Consider the following 21,452-nt stretch of genomic DNA (forward strand, 5'->3'; position numbering starts at 1 on the left):
AGAGACCAGTGATATAAAAATGTCTCATTCAACAGTCGCACGATAAACAGCTGATTTTGTAGTTTGGTACCAAACTTCCGATCTTTATTGCGATTGTCGCATGAAGTCGGCCACTATCTGTCTGCTTGTCTGGATCTGAAAATTACACATTTTTCACCATAATTGCATGGTAACATTTACGATACTAGTATTTTGTATGGCTTCATGATATAGCGCATCATCGCGTCGTTTGGTTCTTTTCGGGACCTTTTCTTCATCGTCTTTTTCTGCAACGTCTACAGAACCCCAGTCTTCGTCATCTGACAAAACTAACTGACTAAAATCAAAATCGTCGTCGAAGACACCAGAAAAGTCATGTTCCTCACTGGAAGACTAGCATGACCGCATATAATCTCTTCTCGCCTTTTGCGAGATTGTACGTGCAATTTCACTGGCGTCGCCAGGTTTTTACCCCGTGAACAGGAAGTGTCCATTACCGCTATAATAAGCGGATTAATCAAAATTAATTTATTCCAACAGAGTTCGGTACTAAGGAAATGCCGCAGTTGCGTATCCTGTTGGTGTAGGGTCTATGGTTGGGCCATGTATGCATATATATACTTTAATATATGCAATCTCTGCATGCAGGTGTTGACAAACACATTTATGTCATTAATATGTCTTATTGGTTTATGGTAATTGTGAGTTTAATGAGTGTGTAGACGTTGTCATTCACACATTTCAGTTAACTCATTGGTGGTTACTTTTACAAGCCCCTCCTCAAGTAGTCTTGCTGCTAGACGTTCAGGCTTTCTTTCGATGCTATAACTATAGGCGAACGAAGTTCGCATGTGAGGGCCTGCCCGAACAGTCTAGCGAATGTCATTTTCAGACCGGACATTCCATTGAGATTACATTGAGTGGTGGGTTGGGCCATCTATGCATATATATACTTTAATATATTCAATAACCTATGACCTCGGGGAATCTCTGCATGCAAGTGTTGACAAACACATTTATGTCATTACTATGGCTTATCGGTTTATGGTAATTGTGAGTTTGATGAGTGTATAGACGTTGTCATTCACACATTTCAGTTAACGCATTGGTGGTTATTTATACAAGCCCCTCCTTAAGATGAATATGCATGAAAATTTAGCTATTGTCCTCTGTTTGTGCTTGTCGCTAATACGGTTCTCTGATTGGCAGTTATTTATATCCTGATGACATTCGCTAGACCTTGGATGTTCCATCCTCAATAGCGTTGTTCGGCTGTGTGTCGTATTTTATCGGAAGAACATCCGAGGGCTAGCTGATAGACTACTCCTCAAGATGAATATGCATGAAAAATTAGCTATTATCCTCTGTTTGTGCTTGTCGCTAATGCGGTTCTCTGATTGGTAGTTATTTATATCCTGATGACATTTGCTAGACCTTGGATGTTCCATCCTCGATAGCGTTGTTCGGCTGTGTGTCGTATTTTATCGGAAGAACATCCGAGGGCTAGCTGATAGACTACTCCTCAAGATGAATATGCATGAAAAATTAGCTATTATCCTCTGTTTGTGCTTGTCGCTAATGCGGTTCTCTGATTGGTAGTTATTTATATCCCGATGACATTTGCTAGACCTTGGATGTTCCATCCTCGATAGCGATGTTCGGTCATGTGTCATATTCTATCAGAAGAACATCCGAGGTCTAGCAGATAGACTACAGTTATTGCAGCTAACTAACTTGTATTAATGAGTGTATTGGTTCCAGACTTGGTCCAATATAGTGTTGATGGCAGACTGACTTGTATTAATGAGTGTATTGGTTCCAGACTTGGTCCAATATAGTGTTGATGGCAGACTGACTTGTATTAATGAGTGTATTGGTGCCAGACTTGGTGCAATATAGTGTTGATGGCAGACTAACTTGTATTAATGAGTGTATTGGTGCCAGACTTGGTGCAATATAGTGTTGATGGCAGACTAACTTGTATTAATGAGTGTATTGGTGCCAGACTTGGTGCAATATAGTGTTGATGGCAGACTAACTTGTATTAATGAGTGTATTGGTGCCAGACTTGGTGCAATATAGTGTTGATGGCAGACTAACTTGTATTAATGAGTGTATTGGTGCCAGACTTGGTGCAATATAGTGTTGATGGCAGACTGACTTGTATTAATGAGTGTATTGGTGCCAGACTTGGTGCAATATAGTGTTGATGGCAGACTGACTTGTATTAATGAGTGTATTGGTTCCAGACTTGGTGCAATATAGTGTTGATGGCAGACTAACTTGTATTAATGAGTGTATTGGTGCCAGACTTGGTCCAATATAGTGTTGATGGCAGACTAACTTGTATTAATGAGTGTATTGGTGCCAGACTTGGTCCAATATAGTGTTGATGGCAGACTGACTTGTATTAATGAGTGTATTGGTTCCAGACTTGGTCCAATATAGTGTTGATGGCAGACTGACTTGTATTAATGAGTGTATTGGTTGGATGCTATAAACGAATGTGGTACATCCAGAAAACTCATTACTTTGGTGTTTTGGGTTGTACTTGATATGACTGACATTTTATATTCCAATATGGCCACCAAATACACGTTTTATATTCCAATATGGCCACCGAATACACATTTTAAATTCCAATATGGCCACCAAATACACATTTTAAATTCCAATATGGCCACCAAATACATGTTTTATATTCCAATATGGCCACCAAATACACGTTTTATATTCCAATATGGCCACCAAATACACATTTTAAATTCCAATATGGACACCAAATACACATTTTAAATTCCAATATGGCCACCAAATACACGTTTTATATTCCAATATGGCCACCAAATACACATTTTAAATTCCAATATGGACACCAAATACACATTTTAAATTCCAATATGGCCACCAAATACACGTTTTATATTCCAATATGGCCACCAAATACACATTTTAAATTCCAATATGGACACCAAGTACACATTTTAAATTCCAATATGGCCACCAAATACATGTTTTAAATTCCAACATGGCCACCAAATACATGTTTTAAATGCCAATATGGCCACCAAATACACATTTTAAATTCCAATGTGGACACCAAATACACATTTTAAATTCCAATATGGACACCAAGTACACATTTTAAATTCCAATATGGCCACCAAATACATGTTTTAAATTCCAACATGGCCACCAAATACACGTTTTAAATGCCAATATGGCCACCAAATACATGTTTTAAATGCCAATATGGCCACCAAATACACATTAGAATTGTTTATATATGTATACTTCTATAGTTGGCGAGCGAGTATTTGCCTTCATGGCGACATTTCAAGTTTTTGTTCAGTAACATACTCTTTCAACATTGATTAGTATTTGTGTGTATATATGCATGTGTGTGTACACTGTATTTGTGTATACATGTGTCTACATCTATGTATTTGTGTATACATGTGTCTACATCTATGTATTTGTGTATACATGTGTCTACATCTATGTATTTGTGTATACATGTGTCTACATCTATGTATTTGTGTATACATGTGTCTACATCTATGTATCTGTGTACATGTGTCTACATCTATGTATTTGTATACATGTGTCTACATCTATGTATTTGTGTATACATGTGTCTACATCTATGTATTTGTGGACATGTGTCTACATCTATGTATTTGTATACATGTGTCTACATCTATGTATTTGTATACCTGTGTCTACATCTATGTATTTGTATACCTGTGTCTACATCTATGTATTTGTGTACATGTGTCTACATCTATGTATTTATGTACATGTGTCTACATCTATGTATTTGTGTACATGTGTCTACATCTATGTATTTGTGTATACCTGTGTCTACATCTATGTATTTGTGTACCTGTGTCTACATCTATGTATTTATGTACATGTGTCTACATCTATGTATTTATGTACCTGTGTCTACATCTATGTATTTATGTACATGTGTCTACATCTATGTATTTGTGTACATGTGTCTACATCTATGTATTTGTGTACATGTGTCTATATCTATGTATTTGTGTACCTGTGTCTACATCTATGTATTTATGTACATGTGTCTACATCTATGTATTTATGTACCTGTGTCTACATCTATGTATTTGTGTACATGTGTCTACATCTATGTATTTGTGTACATGTGTCTATATCTATGTATTTGTGTACATGTGTCTACATCTATGTATTTGTATACCTGTGTCTACATCTATGTATTTGTGTACATGTGTCTACATCTATGTATTTGTGTACCTGTGTCTACATCTATGTATTTATGTACCTGTGTCTACATCTATGTATTTGTATACCTGTGTCTACATCTATGTATTTGTGTACATGTGTCTACATCTATGTATTTGTGTACCTGTGTCTACATCTATGTATTTATGTACCTGTGTCTACATCTATGTATTTGTATACCTGTGTCTACATCTATGTATTTGTGTACATGTGTCTACATCTATGTATTTGTGTACCTGTGTCTACATCTATGTATTTATGTACCTGTGTCTACATATGATATGTGTATTTGCATTGTGAGGTATTTCAATGTTTATATTACATGTGTACGTGTACCAATGTATTTGTGTGTTTGCAGCTTCATTTAAATAACGGAAATTTTTACACACTTTGATATTTATTTTATTTATTTATTTATTAATACATTTATTTATTTTATTGATGTTTTCAGACTCCATTCATCGCCATGTCATTAGTGGATTTAGGAAAGAGATTACTAGAAGCGGCTAAGACTGGAAGAGATGAAGAAGTGAGAACTTTGATGTCTAATGGTGCACCATTTACAACAGATTGGGTAAGACAAGATTCATGTCAAATTTACTAGAATTTTACATGTCATGTGACTAAAGTAGAATTTTACCACCCAGACACATCATGTCACTAGGTTTATTCTATCTATTATAGCTATGGTATTATACATATTATACTTTATTCTGTCTATTTTAGCTATGGTGTTATACATATACTTTATTCTATCTATTTTAGCTATGGTATTATACATATACTTTATTCTATGTCTATTATAGCTATGGTATTATACATATACTTTATTCTATGTCTATTTTAGCTATGGTGTTATACATATACTTTATTCTGTCTATTTTAGCTATGGTATTATACATATACTTTATTCTATCTATTTTAGCTATGGTATTATACATATACTTTATTCTATGTCTATTATAGCTATGGTATTATACATATACTTTATTCTATGTCTATTTTAGCTATGGTATTATACATATACTTTATTCTATGTCTATTTTAGCTATGGTATTATACATATACTTTATTCTGTCTATTTTAGCTATGGTATTATACATATACTTTATTCTATGTCTATTTTAGCTATGGTATTATACATATACTTTATTCTGTCTATTTTAGCTATGGTATTATACATATACTTTATTCTATGTCTATTATAGCTATGGTATTATACATATACTTTATTCTATGTCTATTTTAGCTATGGTATTATACATATACTTTATTCTATCTATTATAGCTATGGTATTATACATATACTTTATTCTATCTATTATAGCTATGGTATTATACATATACTTTATTCTATGTCTATTTTAGCTATGGTATTATACATATACTTTATTCTATGTCTATTTTAGCTATGGTATTATACATATACTTTATTCTATCTATTTTAGCTATGGTATTATACATATACTTTATTCTATCTATTTTAGCTATGGTATTATACATATACTTTATTCTATCTATTTTAGCTATGGTATTATACATATACTTTATTCTATGTCTATTATAGCTATGGTATTATACATATACTTTATTCTGTCTATTATAGCTATGGTATTATACATATACTTTATTTTGTCTATTTTAGCTATGGTATTATACATATACTTTATTCTGTCTATTATAGCTATGGTATTATACATATACTTTATTCTGTCTATTTTAGCTATGGTATTATACATATACTTTATTCTATGTCTATTTTAGCTATGGTATTATACATATACTTTATTCTATGTCTATTTTAGCTATGGTATTATACATATACTTTATTCTGTCTATTTTAGCTATGGTATTATACATATACTTTATTCTATCTATTTTAGCTATGGTATTATACATATACTTTATTCTGTCTATTTTAGCTATGGTATTATACATACACTTTATTCTATGTCTATTTTAGCTATGGTATTATACATATACTTTATTCTGTCTATTTTAGCTATGGTATTATACATATACTTTATTCTATCTATTTTAGCTATGGTATTATACATATACTTTATTCTGTCTATTTTAGCTATGGTATTATACATATACTTTATTCTATGTCTATTTTAGCTATGGTGATATACAAATACTTTATTCTGTCTATTTTAGCTATGGTATTATACATATACTTTATTCTGTGTCTATTTTAGCTATGGTATTATACATATACTTTATTCTATGTCTATTTTAGCTATGGTATTATACATGTACTTTATTCTATCTATTTTAGCTATGGTATTATACATATACTTTATTCTATGTCTATTTTAGCTATGGTATTATACATATACTTTATTCTATCTATTTTAGCTATGGTATTATACATATACTTTATTCTGTCTATTTTAGCTATGGTATTATACATATACTTTATTCTATGTCTATTTTAGCTATGGTGATATACAAATACTTTATTCTGTCTATTTTAGCTATGGTATTATACATATACTTTATTCTGTGTCTATTTTAGCTATGGTATTATACATATACTTTATTCTATGTCTATTTTAGCTATGGTATTATACATATACTTTATTCTGTCTATTTTAGCTATGGTATTATACATATACTTTATTCTATCTATTTTAGCTATGGTATTATACATATACTTTATTCTGTGTCTATTTTAGCTATGGTATTATACATATACTTTATTCTATGTCTATTATAGCTATGGTATTATACATATTATACTTTATTCTATGTCTATTTTAGCTATGGTATTATACATATACTTTATTCTATGTCTATTTTAGCTATGGTATTATACATATACTTTATTCTGTCTATTTTAGCTATGGTATTATACATATACTTTATTCTGTCTATTTTAGCTATGGTATTATACATATACTTTATTCTATGTCTATTATAGCTATGGTATTATACATATACTTTATTATGTCTATTTTAGCTATGGTATTATACATATACTTTATTCTGTCTATTTTAGCTATGGTATTATACATATACTTTATTCTATGTCTATTTTAGCTATGGTGTTATACAAATACTTTATTCTGTCTATTTTAGCTATGGTATTATACATATACTTTATTCTATGTCTATTTTAGCTATGGTATTATACATATACTTTATTCTATCTATTTTAGCTATGGTATTATACATATACTTTATTCTGTCTATTATAGCTATGGTATTATACATATACTTTATTCTGTCTATTTTAGCTATGGTGTTATACAAATACTTTATTCTGTCTATTTTAGCTATGGTATTATACATATACTTTATTCTATGTCTATTATAGCTATGGTATTATACATATACTTCATTCTGTCTATTTTAGCTATGGTATTATACATATACTTTATTCTGTCTATTTTAGCTATGGTATTATACATATACTTTATTCTATGTCTATTTTAGCTATGGTATTATACATATACTTTATTCTGTCTATTTTAGCTATGGTGTTATACAAATACTTTATTCTGTCTATTTTAGCTATGGTATTATACATATACTTTATTTCTATGTCTATTATAGCTATGGTATTATACATATACTTTATTCTATCTATTTTAGCTATGGTATTATACATATACTTTATTCTGTCTATTTTAGCTATGGTATTATACATATACTTTATTCTATGTCTATTATAGCTATGGTATTATACATATACTTTATTCTGTCTATTTTAGCTATGGTATTATACATATACTTTATTCTGTCTATTTTAGCTATGGTATTATACATATACTTTATTCTATGTCTATTTTAGCTATGGTATTATACATATACTTTATTTTGTCTATTTTAGCTATGGTATTATACATATACTTTATTCTGTCTATTTTAGCTATGGTATTATACATATACTTTATTCTATCTATTTTAGCTATGGTATTATACATATACTTTATTTTGTCTATTTTAGCTATGGTATTATACATATACTTTATTCTGTCTATTATAGCTATGGTATTATACATATACTTTATTTTGTCTATTATAGCTATGGTATTATACATATACTTTATTCTATCTATTTTAGCTATGGTATTATACATATACTTTATTCTGTCTATTTTAGCTATGGTATTATACATATACTTTATTCTGTCTATTTTAGCTATGGTATTATACATATACTTTATTCTGTCTATTTTAGCTATGGTATTATACATATACTTTATTCTGTCTATTTTAGCTATGGTATTATACATATACTTTATTCTATGTCTATTATAGCTATGGTATTATACATATACTTTATTCTATGTCTATTTTAGCTATGGTATTATACATATACTTTATTCTATGTCTATTATAGCTATGGTATTATACATATACTTTATTCTGTCTATTTTAGCTATGGTATTATACATATACTTTATTCTGTCTATTTTAGCTATGGTATTATACATATACTTTATTCTATGTCTATTATAGCTATGGTATTATACATATACTTTATTCTATGTCTATTTTAGCTATGGTATTATGCATATACTTTATTCTGTCTATTTTAGGTATGGCGTTATACATATACTTTATTCTGTCTATTTTAGCTATGGTATTATACATATACTTTATTCTGTCTATTTTAGGTATGGCGTTATACATATACTTTATTCTATGTCTATTTTAGCTATAGTATTATACATATACTTTATTCTGTCTATTTTAGCTATGGTATTATACATATACTTTATTCTATGTCTATTTTAGCTATGGTGTTATACATATACTTTATTCTGTCTATTATAGCTATGGTATTATACATATACTTTATTCTATATCTATTTTAGCTATGGTATTATACATATACTTTATTCTATCTATTTTAGCTATGGTATTATACATATACTTTATTCTGTCTATTTTAGCTATGGTATTATACATATACTTTATTCTATGTCTATTATAGCTATGGTATTATACATATACTTTATTCTGTCTATTTTAGCTATGGTATTATACATATACTTTATTCTGTCTATTATAGCTATGGTATTATACATATACTTTATTCTATGTCTATTTTAGCTATGGTATTATACATATACTTTATTCTGTCTATTATAGCTATGGTGTTATACATATACTTTATTCTATGTCTATTTTAGCTATGGTATTATACATATACTTTATTCTGTCTATTTTAGCTATGGTATTATACATATACTTTATTCTGTGTCTATTTTAGCTATGGTATTATACATATACTTTATTCTGTCTATTTTAGCTATGGTATTATACATATACTTTATTCTATGTCTATTTTAGCTATGGTATTATACATATACTTTATTCTGTCTATTTTAGCTATGGTATTATACATATACTTTATTCTGTCTATTTTAGCTATGGTATTATACAAATACTTTATTCTGTCTATTTTAGCTATGGTATTATACATATACTTTATTCTGTCTATTTTAGCTATGGTATTATACATATACTTTATTCTATGTCTATTATAGCTATGGTATTATACATATACTTTATTCTATCTATTTTAGCTATGGTATTATACATATACTTTATTCTATGTCTATTTTAGCTATGGTATTATACATATACTTTATTCTGTCTATTTTAGCTATGGTATTATACATATACTTTATTCTATGTCTATTATAGCTATGGTATTATACATATACTTTATTCTGTCTATTTTAGCTATGGTATTATACATATACTTTATTCTGTCTATTTTAGCTATGGTATTATACATATACTTTATTCTATGTCTATTATAGCTATGGTATTATACATATACTTTATTCTATGTCTATTATAGCTATGGTATTATACATATACTTTATTCTGTCTATTTTAGCTATGGTATTATACATATACTTTATTCTATCTATTTTAGCTATGGTATTATACATATACTTTATTCTATGTCTATTTTAGGTATGGCGTTATACATATACTTTATTCTATGTCTATTATAGCTATGGTATTATACATATACTTTATTCTGTCTATTTTAGCTATGGTATTATACATATACTTTATTCTATGTCTATTATAGCTATGGTATTATACATATACTTTATTCTGTCTATTTTAGCTATGGTATTATACATATACTTTATTCTGTCTATTTTAGCTATGGTATTATACATATACTTTATTCTATGTCTATTATAGCTATGGTATTATACATATACTTTATTCTATCTATTATAGCTATGGTATTATACATATACTTTATTCTGTCTATTTTAGCTATGGTATTATACATATACTTTATTCTATGTCTATTATAGCTATGGTATTATACATATACTTTATTCTATCTATTTTAGCTATGGTATTATACATATACTTTATTTCTATGTCTATTATAGCTATGGTATTATACATATACTTTATTCTATGTCTATTTTAGCTATGGTATTATACATATACTTTATTCTGTCTATTTTAGCTATGGTATTATACATATACTTTATTCTATGTCTATTATAGCTATGGTATTATACATATACTTTATTCTGTCTATTTTAGCTATGGTATTATACATATACTTTATTCTATGTCTATTATAGCTATGGTATTATACATATACTTTATTCTATGTCTATTTTAGCTATGGTATTATACATATACATATATCTCATTCTATGTCTATTTTATTGTGTACTTTCTAGCTGGGTACATCCCCTCTTCACATGGCCGCACAGATGGGTCACTTGTCCACAGCTGAGGTGTTATTGAGAGCTGGTGTAAGCCGTGATGCCAGGACTAAAGTTGATAGAACACCGCTACACATGGCTGCACAGGAAGGACACGTACAACTTGTTGAGCTACTTATGAAACATGGTGCTGATATCAATGCTAAGGATATGGTAAGAATTTACAGGACATTTCTAAAACACACCAATCCCAAATGTTGCCCATGTGCAAGTACATATTTTGTATTCAACAAGTGAGAATCTATTAAGTAAGTGGGCGTCTATTTAGGATATTGTAAGGTTTATTCTTTATTAATATGCATACTGCCATGTTTTAATACATCATAAGGTTTTTTAGCACCACTGAACTGATAAGGTTTAGTAGTGGCATGGTGCAATGTCTGTCTATATGTATGACTTGAACTCAAGAACTGCTGGGCTGATTGTTTTAATATTTGGTGGGGATGTTGGGCTGATTGTTTTAATATTTGGTGGATGTTAGGCTGATTGTTTTAATATTTGGTAGGGATGTTGGACTGATTGTTTTAATACTTGGTGGGGATGTTGGGCTGATTGTTTTAATATTTGGTTGGGATGTTGGGCTGATTGTTTTAATATTTGGTGGGGATGTTGGACTGATTGTTTTAATACTTGGTGGGGATGTTGAGCTGATTGTTTTAATATTTGGTGGGGATGTTGGGCTGATTGTTTTAATATTTGGTGGGGATGTTGGGCTGATTGTTTTAATATTTGGTAGGGATGTTGAGGTGATTGTTTTAATATTTGGTGGGGATGTTGGGCTGATTGTTTTAATATTTGGTTGGGATGTTGGGCTGATTGTTTTAATATTTGGTGGGGATGTTGGGCCGATTGTTTTAATATTTGGTGGGGATGTTACCTTTGCTGTCTAGTTTGGAAAATGTTCAAAGCAAAATGATTTCATGACAGGTGGGTGATTTGGGTAAATAAAGGTCATTTTTGGTTTAAAAAAAACTTAAACTCAAAATCTACTGAGCAGCTTAGTCTGACATTTGGTTTGAATGTTCTTAGGGATGGGTAGTTTAAGATTAGTTCATGACATATTGATCCCATCAGAAATATGCAAATTAGGGATAATAAAATCTTTAATTCCAAAACTACTGAACAGATAGGGCTGAAATTTAATGTGTAGATGACAAACTATTAAGCATGTAATGTTATCATCAATGATATGCAAATTAGGTGTAAAAATGGGCATTGAGGTCAAAAACTTATATCTCAAAAAGTACTCAGTAATTTTGTTTTAAAATGCTGACACATTTGGCCCTAGCAACCTTGACCATGCCCTTAGCAACAAACAAATGCCAGTGTATTTTGCTAAAATAACAACATCCTCATAGCAACAGTCAAATAATAGTGTATATCACAAAGATAACCAAGTGGATTAATAGCCAAGTGAACAAACATTCAAAAAATGCATGCAAATATGCGTAGCAACAAAACCATACCCAAAGCAACATCCACATGATGGTGTATATCGCAAAGATAACAACAAAGATTATAGACAAGTAAACAAACATTCAAAAATACATGCAAATATGCCTAGCAACAAGACCATTTGCATAGCAACAGCCAAATGATCATGTATAAAACTAAGGTAACATCACAAGATTAATAGAGAAAAAAGTATATGCAAATATGCCTAGCAACAAGACCACACCCACATCAACAACTGACAGTGTGTAACTGGATATTCATTCAGTAAATGAACACCTATACCTAGCATGGATCAATGTTTTTAAAACGTGTGTTAACACCAGACTAACTCAGTGCTAACACTAGGCTGACACTAACACTACACCAGTATATGTTAGCAACTGGAAGGGTTAATGTCTATACCAGTCCTATGTTAAAACCAGACTAGCTCAGTGGTAACACTACCCCGGTCAGCTGACACTAACGCCTCACCAGTATTCAGGTGAAGATGGCTATTAAGTGATATCAACTAAATATACCTTTCTAGATAAATTATTTATGTTGTCAGTTTTAGATTATTACAAGGTATGATTACAGAGCAGGGAAACAATGTCTATTGTCTTTTATTATGTCAAGGTCATTAATAAGAACACTTTATTGGGTTGTATAATGTCATAAATTAGGACACTTTATTGGGTTCTATAATGCCATAAATTAGGACACTTCATTGGGTTCTATAATGTCATAAATTAGGACACTTTATTGGGTTTTATAATGTCATAAATTAGGACACTTTATTGGGTTCTATAATGTCATAAATTAGGACACTTTATTGGGTTCTATAATGTCATAAATTAGGACACTTTATTGGGTTCTATAATGTCATAAATTAGGACACTTTATTGTGTTGTATAATGTCATAAATTAGGACACTTTATTGGGTTCTATAATGTCATAAATTAGGACACTTTATTGGGTTCTATAATGTCATAAATGAGGACACTTCATGGGGTTGTATAATGTCATAAATTAGGACACTTCATTGGGTTCTATAATGTCATAAATTAGGACACTTCATGGGGTTCTATAATGTCATAAATTAGGACACTTCATTGGGTTCTATAATGTCATACATTAGGACACTTCATGGGGTTGTATAATGTCATAAATTAGGACACTTTATTGGGTTCTATAATGTCATAAATTAGGACACTTCATTGGGTTCTATAATGTCATAAATTAGGACACTTCATTGGGTTGTATAATGTCATAAATTAGGACACTTCATTGGGTTCTATAATGTCATAAATTAGGACACTTCATTGGGTTCTATAATGTCATAAATTAGGACACTTTATTGGGTTCTATAATGTCATAAATTAGGACACTTTATTGGGTTCTATAATGTCATAAATTAGGACACTTTATTGGGTTCTATAATGTCATAAATTAGGACACTTTATTGGGTTCTATAATGTCATAAATTAGGACACTTCATTGGGTTGTATAATGTCATAAATTAGGACACTTCATTGGGTTCTATAATGTCATAAATTAGGACACTTTATTGGGTTCTATAATGTCATAAATTAGGACACTTCATGGGGTTGTATAATGTCATAAATTAGGACACTTCATTGGGTTCTATAATGTCATAAATTAGGACACTTTATTGGGTTCTATAATGTCATAAATTAGGACACTTTATTGGGTTCTATTATGTCATAAATTAGGACACTTCATTGGGTTCTATAATGTCATAAATTAGGACACTTCATTGGGTTGTATAATGTCATAAATTAGGACACTTCATTGGGTTCTATAATGTCATAAATTAGGACACTTTATTGGGTTCTATTATGTCATAAATTAGGACACTTCATTGGGTTCTATAATGTCATAAATTAGGACACTTCATGGGGTTGTATAATGTCATAAATTAGGACACTTCATTGGGTTCTATAATGTCATAAATTAGGACACTTTATTGGGTTCTATTATGTCATAAATTAGGACACTTCATTGGGTTCTATAATGTCATAAATTAGGACACTTCATTGGGTTCTATAATGCCATAAATTAGGACACTTCATTGGGTTCTATAATGTCATAAATTAGGACACTTCATTGGGTTCTATAATGTCATAAATTAGGACACTTCATTGGGTTCTATAATGTCATAAATTAGGACACTTCATTGGGTTCTATTATGTCATAAATTAGGACACTTTATTGGGTTCTATTATGTCATAAATTAGGACACTTCATTGGGTTCTATAATGTCATAAATTAGGACACTTCATGGGGTTGTATAATGTCATAAATTAGGACACTTCATTGGGTTCTATAATGTCATAAATTAGGACACTTTATTGGGTTCTATTATGTCATAAATTAGGACACTTCATTGGGTTCTATAATGTCATAAATTAGGACACTTCATGGGGTTGTATAATGTCATAAATTAGGACACTTCATTGGGTTGTATAATGTCATAAATTAGGACACTTCATTGGGTTGTATAATGTCATAAATTAGGACACTTTATTGGGTTGTATAATGTCATAAATTAGGACACTTCATTGGGTTCTATAATGTCATAAATGAGGACACTTCATTGGGTTCTATAATGTCATAAATTAGGACACTTTATTGGGTTCTATTATGTCATAAATTAGGACACTTCATTGGGTTCTATAATGTCATAAATTAGGACACTTCATGGGGTTGTATAATGTCATAAATTAGGACACTTCATTGGGTTGTATAATGTCATAAATTAGGACACTTTATTGGGTTGTATAATGTCATAAATTAGGACACTTTATTGGGTTGTATAATGTCATAAATTAGGACACTTTATTGGGTTCTATAATGTCATAAATTAGGACACTTCATTGGGTTCTATAATGTCATACATTAGGACACTTCATGGGGTTGTATAATGTCATAAATTAGGACACTTCATTGGGTTGTATAATGTCATAAATTAGGACACTTCATTGGGTTCTATAATGTCATAAATTAGGACACTTTATTGGGTTTTATAATGTCATACATTAGGACACTTTATTGGGTTGTATAATGTCATAAATTAGGACACTTTATTGGGTTGTATAATGTCATAAATTAGGACACTTCATTGGGTTGTATAATGTCATACATTAGGACACTTTATTGGGTTCTATAATGTCATAAATTAGGACACTTTATTGGGTTCTATAATGTCATAAATTAGGACACTTTATTGGGTTGTATAATGTCATAAATTAGGACACTTTATTGGGTTCTATAATGTCATAAATTAGGACACTTTATTGGGTTGTATAATGTCATAAATTAGGACACTTTATTGGGTTGTATAATGTCATAAATTTGGACACTTTATTGGGTTGTATAATGTCATACATTAGGACACTTCATTGGGTTCTATAATGTCATAAATTAGGACACTTTATTGGGTTCTATAATGTCATAAATTAGGACACTTCATTGGGTTCTATAATGCCATAAATTAGGACACTTTATTGGGTTCTATAATGTCATACATTAGGACACTTCATGGGGTTGTATAATGTCATAAATTAGGACACTTTATTGGGTTGTATAATGTCATAAATTAGGACACTTCATTGGGTTCTATAATGTCATAAATGAGGACACTTCATTGGGTTCTATAATGTCATAAATTAGGACACTTTATTGGGTTGTATAATGTCATAAATGAGGACACTTTATTGGGTTCTATAATGTCATAAATTAGGACACTTTATTGGGTTGTATAATGTCATAAATTAGGACACTTTATTGGGTTCTATAATGTCATAAATGAGGACACTTTAATGGGTTCTATAATGTCATAAATTAGGACATTTTATTGAGTTCTATAATGTCATAAATTAGGACACTTCATTGGGTTGTATAATGTCATAAATTAGGACACTTCATTGGGTTCTATTATGTCATAAATTAGGACACTTCATTGGGTTCTATAATGTCATAAATTAGGACACTTCATGGGGTTGTATAATGTCATAAATTAGGACACTTTATTGGGTTTTATAATGTCATAAATGAGGACACTTCATTGGGTTGTATAATGTCATAAATTAGGACACTTCATTGGGTTGTATAATGTCATAAATTAGGACACTTCATTGGGTTCTATAATGTCATAAATTAGGACACTTCATTGGGTTGTATAATGTCATAAATTAGGACACTTCATTGGGTTCTATAATGTCATAAATTAGGACACTTTATTGGGTTGTATAATGTCATAAATTAGGACACTTTATTGGGTTGTATAATGTCATAAATTAGGACACTTTATTGGGTTCTATAATGTCATAAATTAGGACACTTTATTGGGTTGTATAATGTCATAAATTAGGACACTTTATTGGGTTGAATAATGTCATAAATTAGGACACTTCATTGGGTTGTATAATGTCATAAATTAGGACACTTCATTGGGTTCTATAATGTCATAAATTAGGACACTTCATTGGGTTGAATAATGTCATAAATTAGGACACTTCATTGGGTTGTATAATGTCATAAATTAGGACACTTTATTGGGTTGTATAATGTCATAAATTAGGACACTTTATTGGGTTCTATAATGTCATAAATTAGGACACTTTATTTGGTTTTATAATGTCATACATTAGGACACTTCATTGGGTTCTATAATGTCATACATTAGGACACTTCATTGGGTTCTATAATGTCATAAATTAGGACACTTCATTGGGTTGAATAATGTCATAAATTAGGACACTTCATTGGGTTCTATAATGTCATAAATTAGGACACTTCATTGGGTTCTATAATGTCATAAATTAGGACACTTTATTGGGTTGTATAATGTCATAAATTAGGACACTTCATTGGGTTGTATAATTACGGCGGCCCACAGGTGACAGACGAAAACTAAATTTGTGCTATAAATAATTGATTTTTGAGGGCAAAATATTTAATAAAAGGATAACACTTTTATTTCATACGACAAAACATTAATTTCTTGGGTCAATTTAGAAATATCAAAGCAAAAAACTACAATTTCTGTGACAAATAAATTCTTTTTACGGAGCAGAAAATTAATTGCGAAACGAAAACTTTTATTCGTGTGGCCCAACCTTTATTTTCGAGTGATAAAATGTAAATGTCAAGCCGGAATATGAATTTAAGTCCCTTACAATCTTATACTCTGACTGCAGAAACAACATTTGTCACCATACAACCTCCTTTTCTAATCGACAAGATTTACTTAACACAGGATGCAACATTAATGTTTGGGGACGAAACATTAATACGCGAGGACAAAACTTTCTTTTTGCTTGACGGAAGTTGGACTGCATGACGGAAATTGATTATATATCCCACAATCCTCGGCACACTCTTGGCGGCTATTTCAACTTCGCGACCAGCACTATATCTGATCATGTCAAGTGGTAAACACATCAATTGTTTCCAGTGTATAATTTTTTTTCTCTGCCTGCCTGTCTGTCTGTCTGTCTGTCTGTCTGTCTGTCTGTCTGTCTGTCTGTCTGTCTGTCTGTCTGTCTGTCTGGCTGTCTGTTCAATTCAATTCAATTCAATTCAATTCAATTCAATAAATTTATTATCCGGAAATTTGTCTTTAGGCTCAAAACACAATTTACAAACAATTTACACAAGTACAATATATACATATACATATACATATACATACAGTGAGTTTAAAAGGACTTTACAGTGAGTTTAAAATAGACACAGCTGTTGGAACGAACGATTTTTTAAAAAGGTTTTTCCTTGCAAGAGGCATTCTGTGACGGTGACCAGATGGGAGCTTTAATAGTGAAAGAATTATGCAAGGGGTGCATATAATCGTTGACTACTTTCTGGGCTTTCCTGTTAACTGCCGTATGATAATGACATGCCAGTGTTGTTTGACGACAGCCAATGATCTTCTCTGCTGTATTTACAATACGACAAAGTTTACTCTTTTTTTTAACCGTGAGATTACCATACCAAAAGATTATATTGAAAGTCAAAACACTTTCTATAATAGATCTATACACTAATTGCAGCACGTTCTGACTGACATCGAATGACTTTAATTTCCTAAGGAGATATAGTCTCTGTTGAGCTTTTTTCGCAATATAGTCTGTGTTTTCGGCGAAGGAGAGCTTGCCATCAAGAATTGACCCAAGGTATTTGAAACTAGTGACAACTTCAACAGAGTCTCCATTCATTGATACAGGTGTAAATTGGTCAGTTACTTTATGTGCTACAACTAATTATTTTGTTTTTGAAACATTCATTTCTAAAAAACTGTCTTTACACCAATTCTTTAAAATATTCAGCTGAAGAGCTTCATCGAGTAACAGACCAACAAGTGCCATGTCATCGGCAAATTTAAACAGACAACTTATTGCAGAATTACATCTCATGTGATCAGTATAAATTGAAAATAATGTTGGTGACAACACGCAACCTTGGGAAGCACCAGCATTCAGTACAATTTGATCTAATCACCAACTTTAATCACACGCAAAACATGTACAAATGTACTATCAAAAGGCCATGATGTATTGTGATGTATGCTCCAATATAAGAAATTGATGTCAAAAATGAGATTTTCACTTTCCATGGGGATAATGGACTCCAACTTTTGAAAAGACAATTAATATAAGCACCAGTCCTTAAAAAGTTAAAATTGTGTTACAATACACATCAATGACGCTATTGTGTATTTTCTCAGTTTAGTCGCCTGGTGGCACTGTTCACGCTGCAAACTATAGCATCTTTTCTTGATTCTATTTATTGCTAAAATGAATACTTTGAAACCGACATTTTTCGATGTTTAGCCAAGTAAGCTTATTCTTCAATATATCATGAATTACTTCAGAGATGCCTCCTACATGCAATGAAATCAAAAGATTCCGTAAACAAAATCCCTTGGAAAAAAGGAAGTTAGTTTCATCAAGATCTATAATTGAGATTCACCCATTGTTTTTATGTATTCATATCGCGATCGTTTCTACTTTGCCCACGTTAACACACAACCAAAACTTTAAAAGGTACTTATAGGACGAAATGTCATTTACAATGTACTGATAACTGTTTTTATTTATGGACATTGAAAAAACACTTTTTAATTGCTATGGATTCACGCGGCATTTTGACTTCTAAAACAAAACGGGGGTGATTATTATGTTTGCGCGATTGTCATGTTGCAGGAACCCGTGCCATCAGATTTATTATACCCACATGCATGTCCCTCATCTCAAATGCCAAATGTTTACAAGATCTTTGTGGAACTTTAAAGCGTCCTCTTAATCATTGGGTTGGGTAATGTCACGGCTATTCATCACATAAGGCTACGGTTAGAACGTACGGCAGGGAGGAGGGGGGGGGGAAGAAACTATTTTGGTCAAAAGAATTTCGTAGCCCCCCCCCCCCCCCATAATTTTCATAACCCGCGACACATTTTAATATGTGTAATTATAACCCACCCCCACTTCCGTACAACTATATGGTACACTGCATTATAATAAAAGTGACAATCGACTTCAGCGTCCATACATTACAATATAAGATTTAAACTTTCATTACCCAAATAGATGCAACAAAATGTCTTACATAGGGCTGTAACCTACACTTTGAAATACTTGGCCAGCAGGGTTTTTTCTTTCAATTTTGATTTGGGTAGAAACAGCATACAGCCAGTCAGAAGAGACAGACAGACAGACAGACAGAGATAAAGACAGGCAGACAGACATACATACAGAGGGGGAGACATACATACATACACACACACAGCCAGACATACAGACAGAAGAGACAGACAGACATACATACATACATACATACATACAGACAGACAGAGATAGAGACAGACAGAGATAGAGACAGACAGACAGACAGACAGACAGACAGAGAAAAAATTATACACTGGAAACAATTGATGTGTTTACCACTTGACGTGATCAGATATAGTGCTGGTCGCGAAGTTGAAATAGCCGCCAAGAGTGTGCCGAGGATTGTGGGATATATAATCAATTTCCGTCATGCAGTCCAACTTCCGTCAAGCAAAAAGAAAGTTTTGTCCTCGCGTATTAATGTTTCGTCCCCAAACATTAATGTTGCATCCTGTGTTAAGTAAATCTCATCGATTAGAAAAGGAGGTTGTATGGTGACAAATGTTGTTTCTGCAGTCAGAGTATAAGATTGTAAGGGACTTAAATTCATATTCCGGCTTGACATTTACATTTTATCACTCGAAAATAAAGGTGGGCCACACGAATAAAAGTTTTCGTTTCGCAAATTAATTTTCTGCTCCGTAAAAAGAATTTATTTGTCACAGAAATTGTAGTTTTTTGCTTTGATATTTCTAAATTGACCCAAGAAATTAATGTTTTGTCGTATGAAATAAAAGTGTTATCCTTTTATTAAATATTTTGCCCTCAAAAATCAATTATTTATAGCACAAATTTAGTTTTCGTCTGTCACCTGTGGGCCACCGTATATAATGTCATAAATTAGGACACTTTATTGGGTTGTATAATGTCATAAATTAGGACACTTTATTGGGTTTTATAATGTCATAAATTAGGACACTTCATTGGGTTGTATAATGTCATAAATTAGGACACTTCATTGGGTTCTATAATGTCATAAATGAGGACACTTCATTGGGTTCTATAATGTCATAAATTAGGACACTTCATTGGGTTCTATAATGTCATAAATTAGGACACTTCATTGGGTTCTATAATGTCATAAATTAGGACACTTTATTGGGTTCTATAATGTCATAAATTAGGACACTTTATTGGGTTCTATAATGTCATAAATTAGGACACTTTATTGGGTTCTATAATGTCATACATTAGGACACTTCATGGGGTTGTATAATGTCATAAATTAGGACACTTTATTGGGTTCTATAATGTCATACATTAGAACACTTTATTGGGTTGTATAATGTCATAAATTAGGACACTTTATTGGGTTCTATAATGTCATAAATGAGGACACTTCATTGGGTTCTAT

General features: G+C 31.1%; 1 protein-coding gene across 2 annotated transcripts in view; it reads left to right on the top strand.

Annotated features, from left to right (window-relative positions):
* LOC144450195 (uncharacterized) overlaps positions 1–21,452 on the top strand; it is a 60,865-nt gene that overhangs the window by 2,462 nt on the left and 36,951 nt on the right. For both annotated transcript variants that reach the window (XM_078140778.1, XM_078140779.1), the window contains exons 2-3: positions 4,697–4,819; positions 10,932–11,129. In XM_078140778.1, the coding sequence (XP_077996904.1) occupies positions 4,712–4,819; positions 10,932–11,129 (306 nt within the window). In that variant the 5' untranslated portion in view covers positions 4,697–4,711. The remainder of the gene's footprint in view (positions 1–4,696; positions 4,820–10,931; positions 11,130–21,452) is intronic.

Source organism: Glandiceps talaboti, chromosome 19 (assembly GCF_964340395.1).
Source record: "Glandiceps talaboti chromosome 19, keGlaTala1.1, whole genome shotgun sequence".
Taxonomy (NCBI): domain Eukaryota; kingdom Metazoa; phylum Hemichordata; class Enteropneusta; family Spengelidae; genus Glandiceps; species Glandiceps talaboti.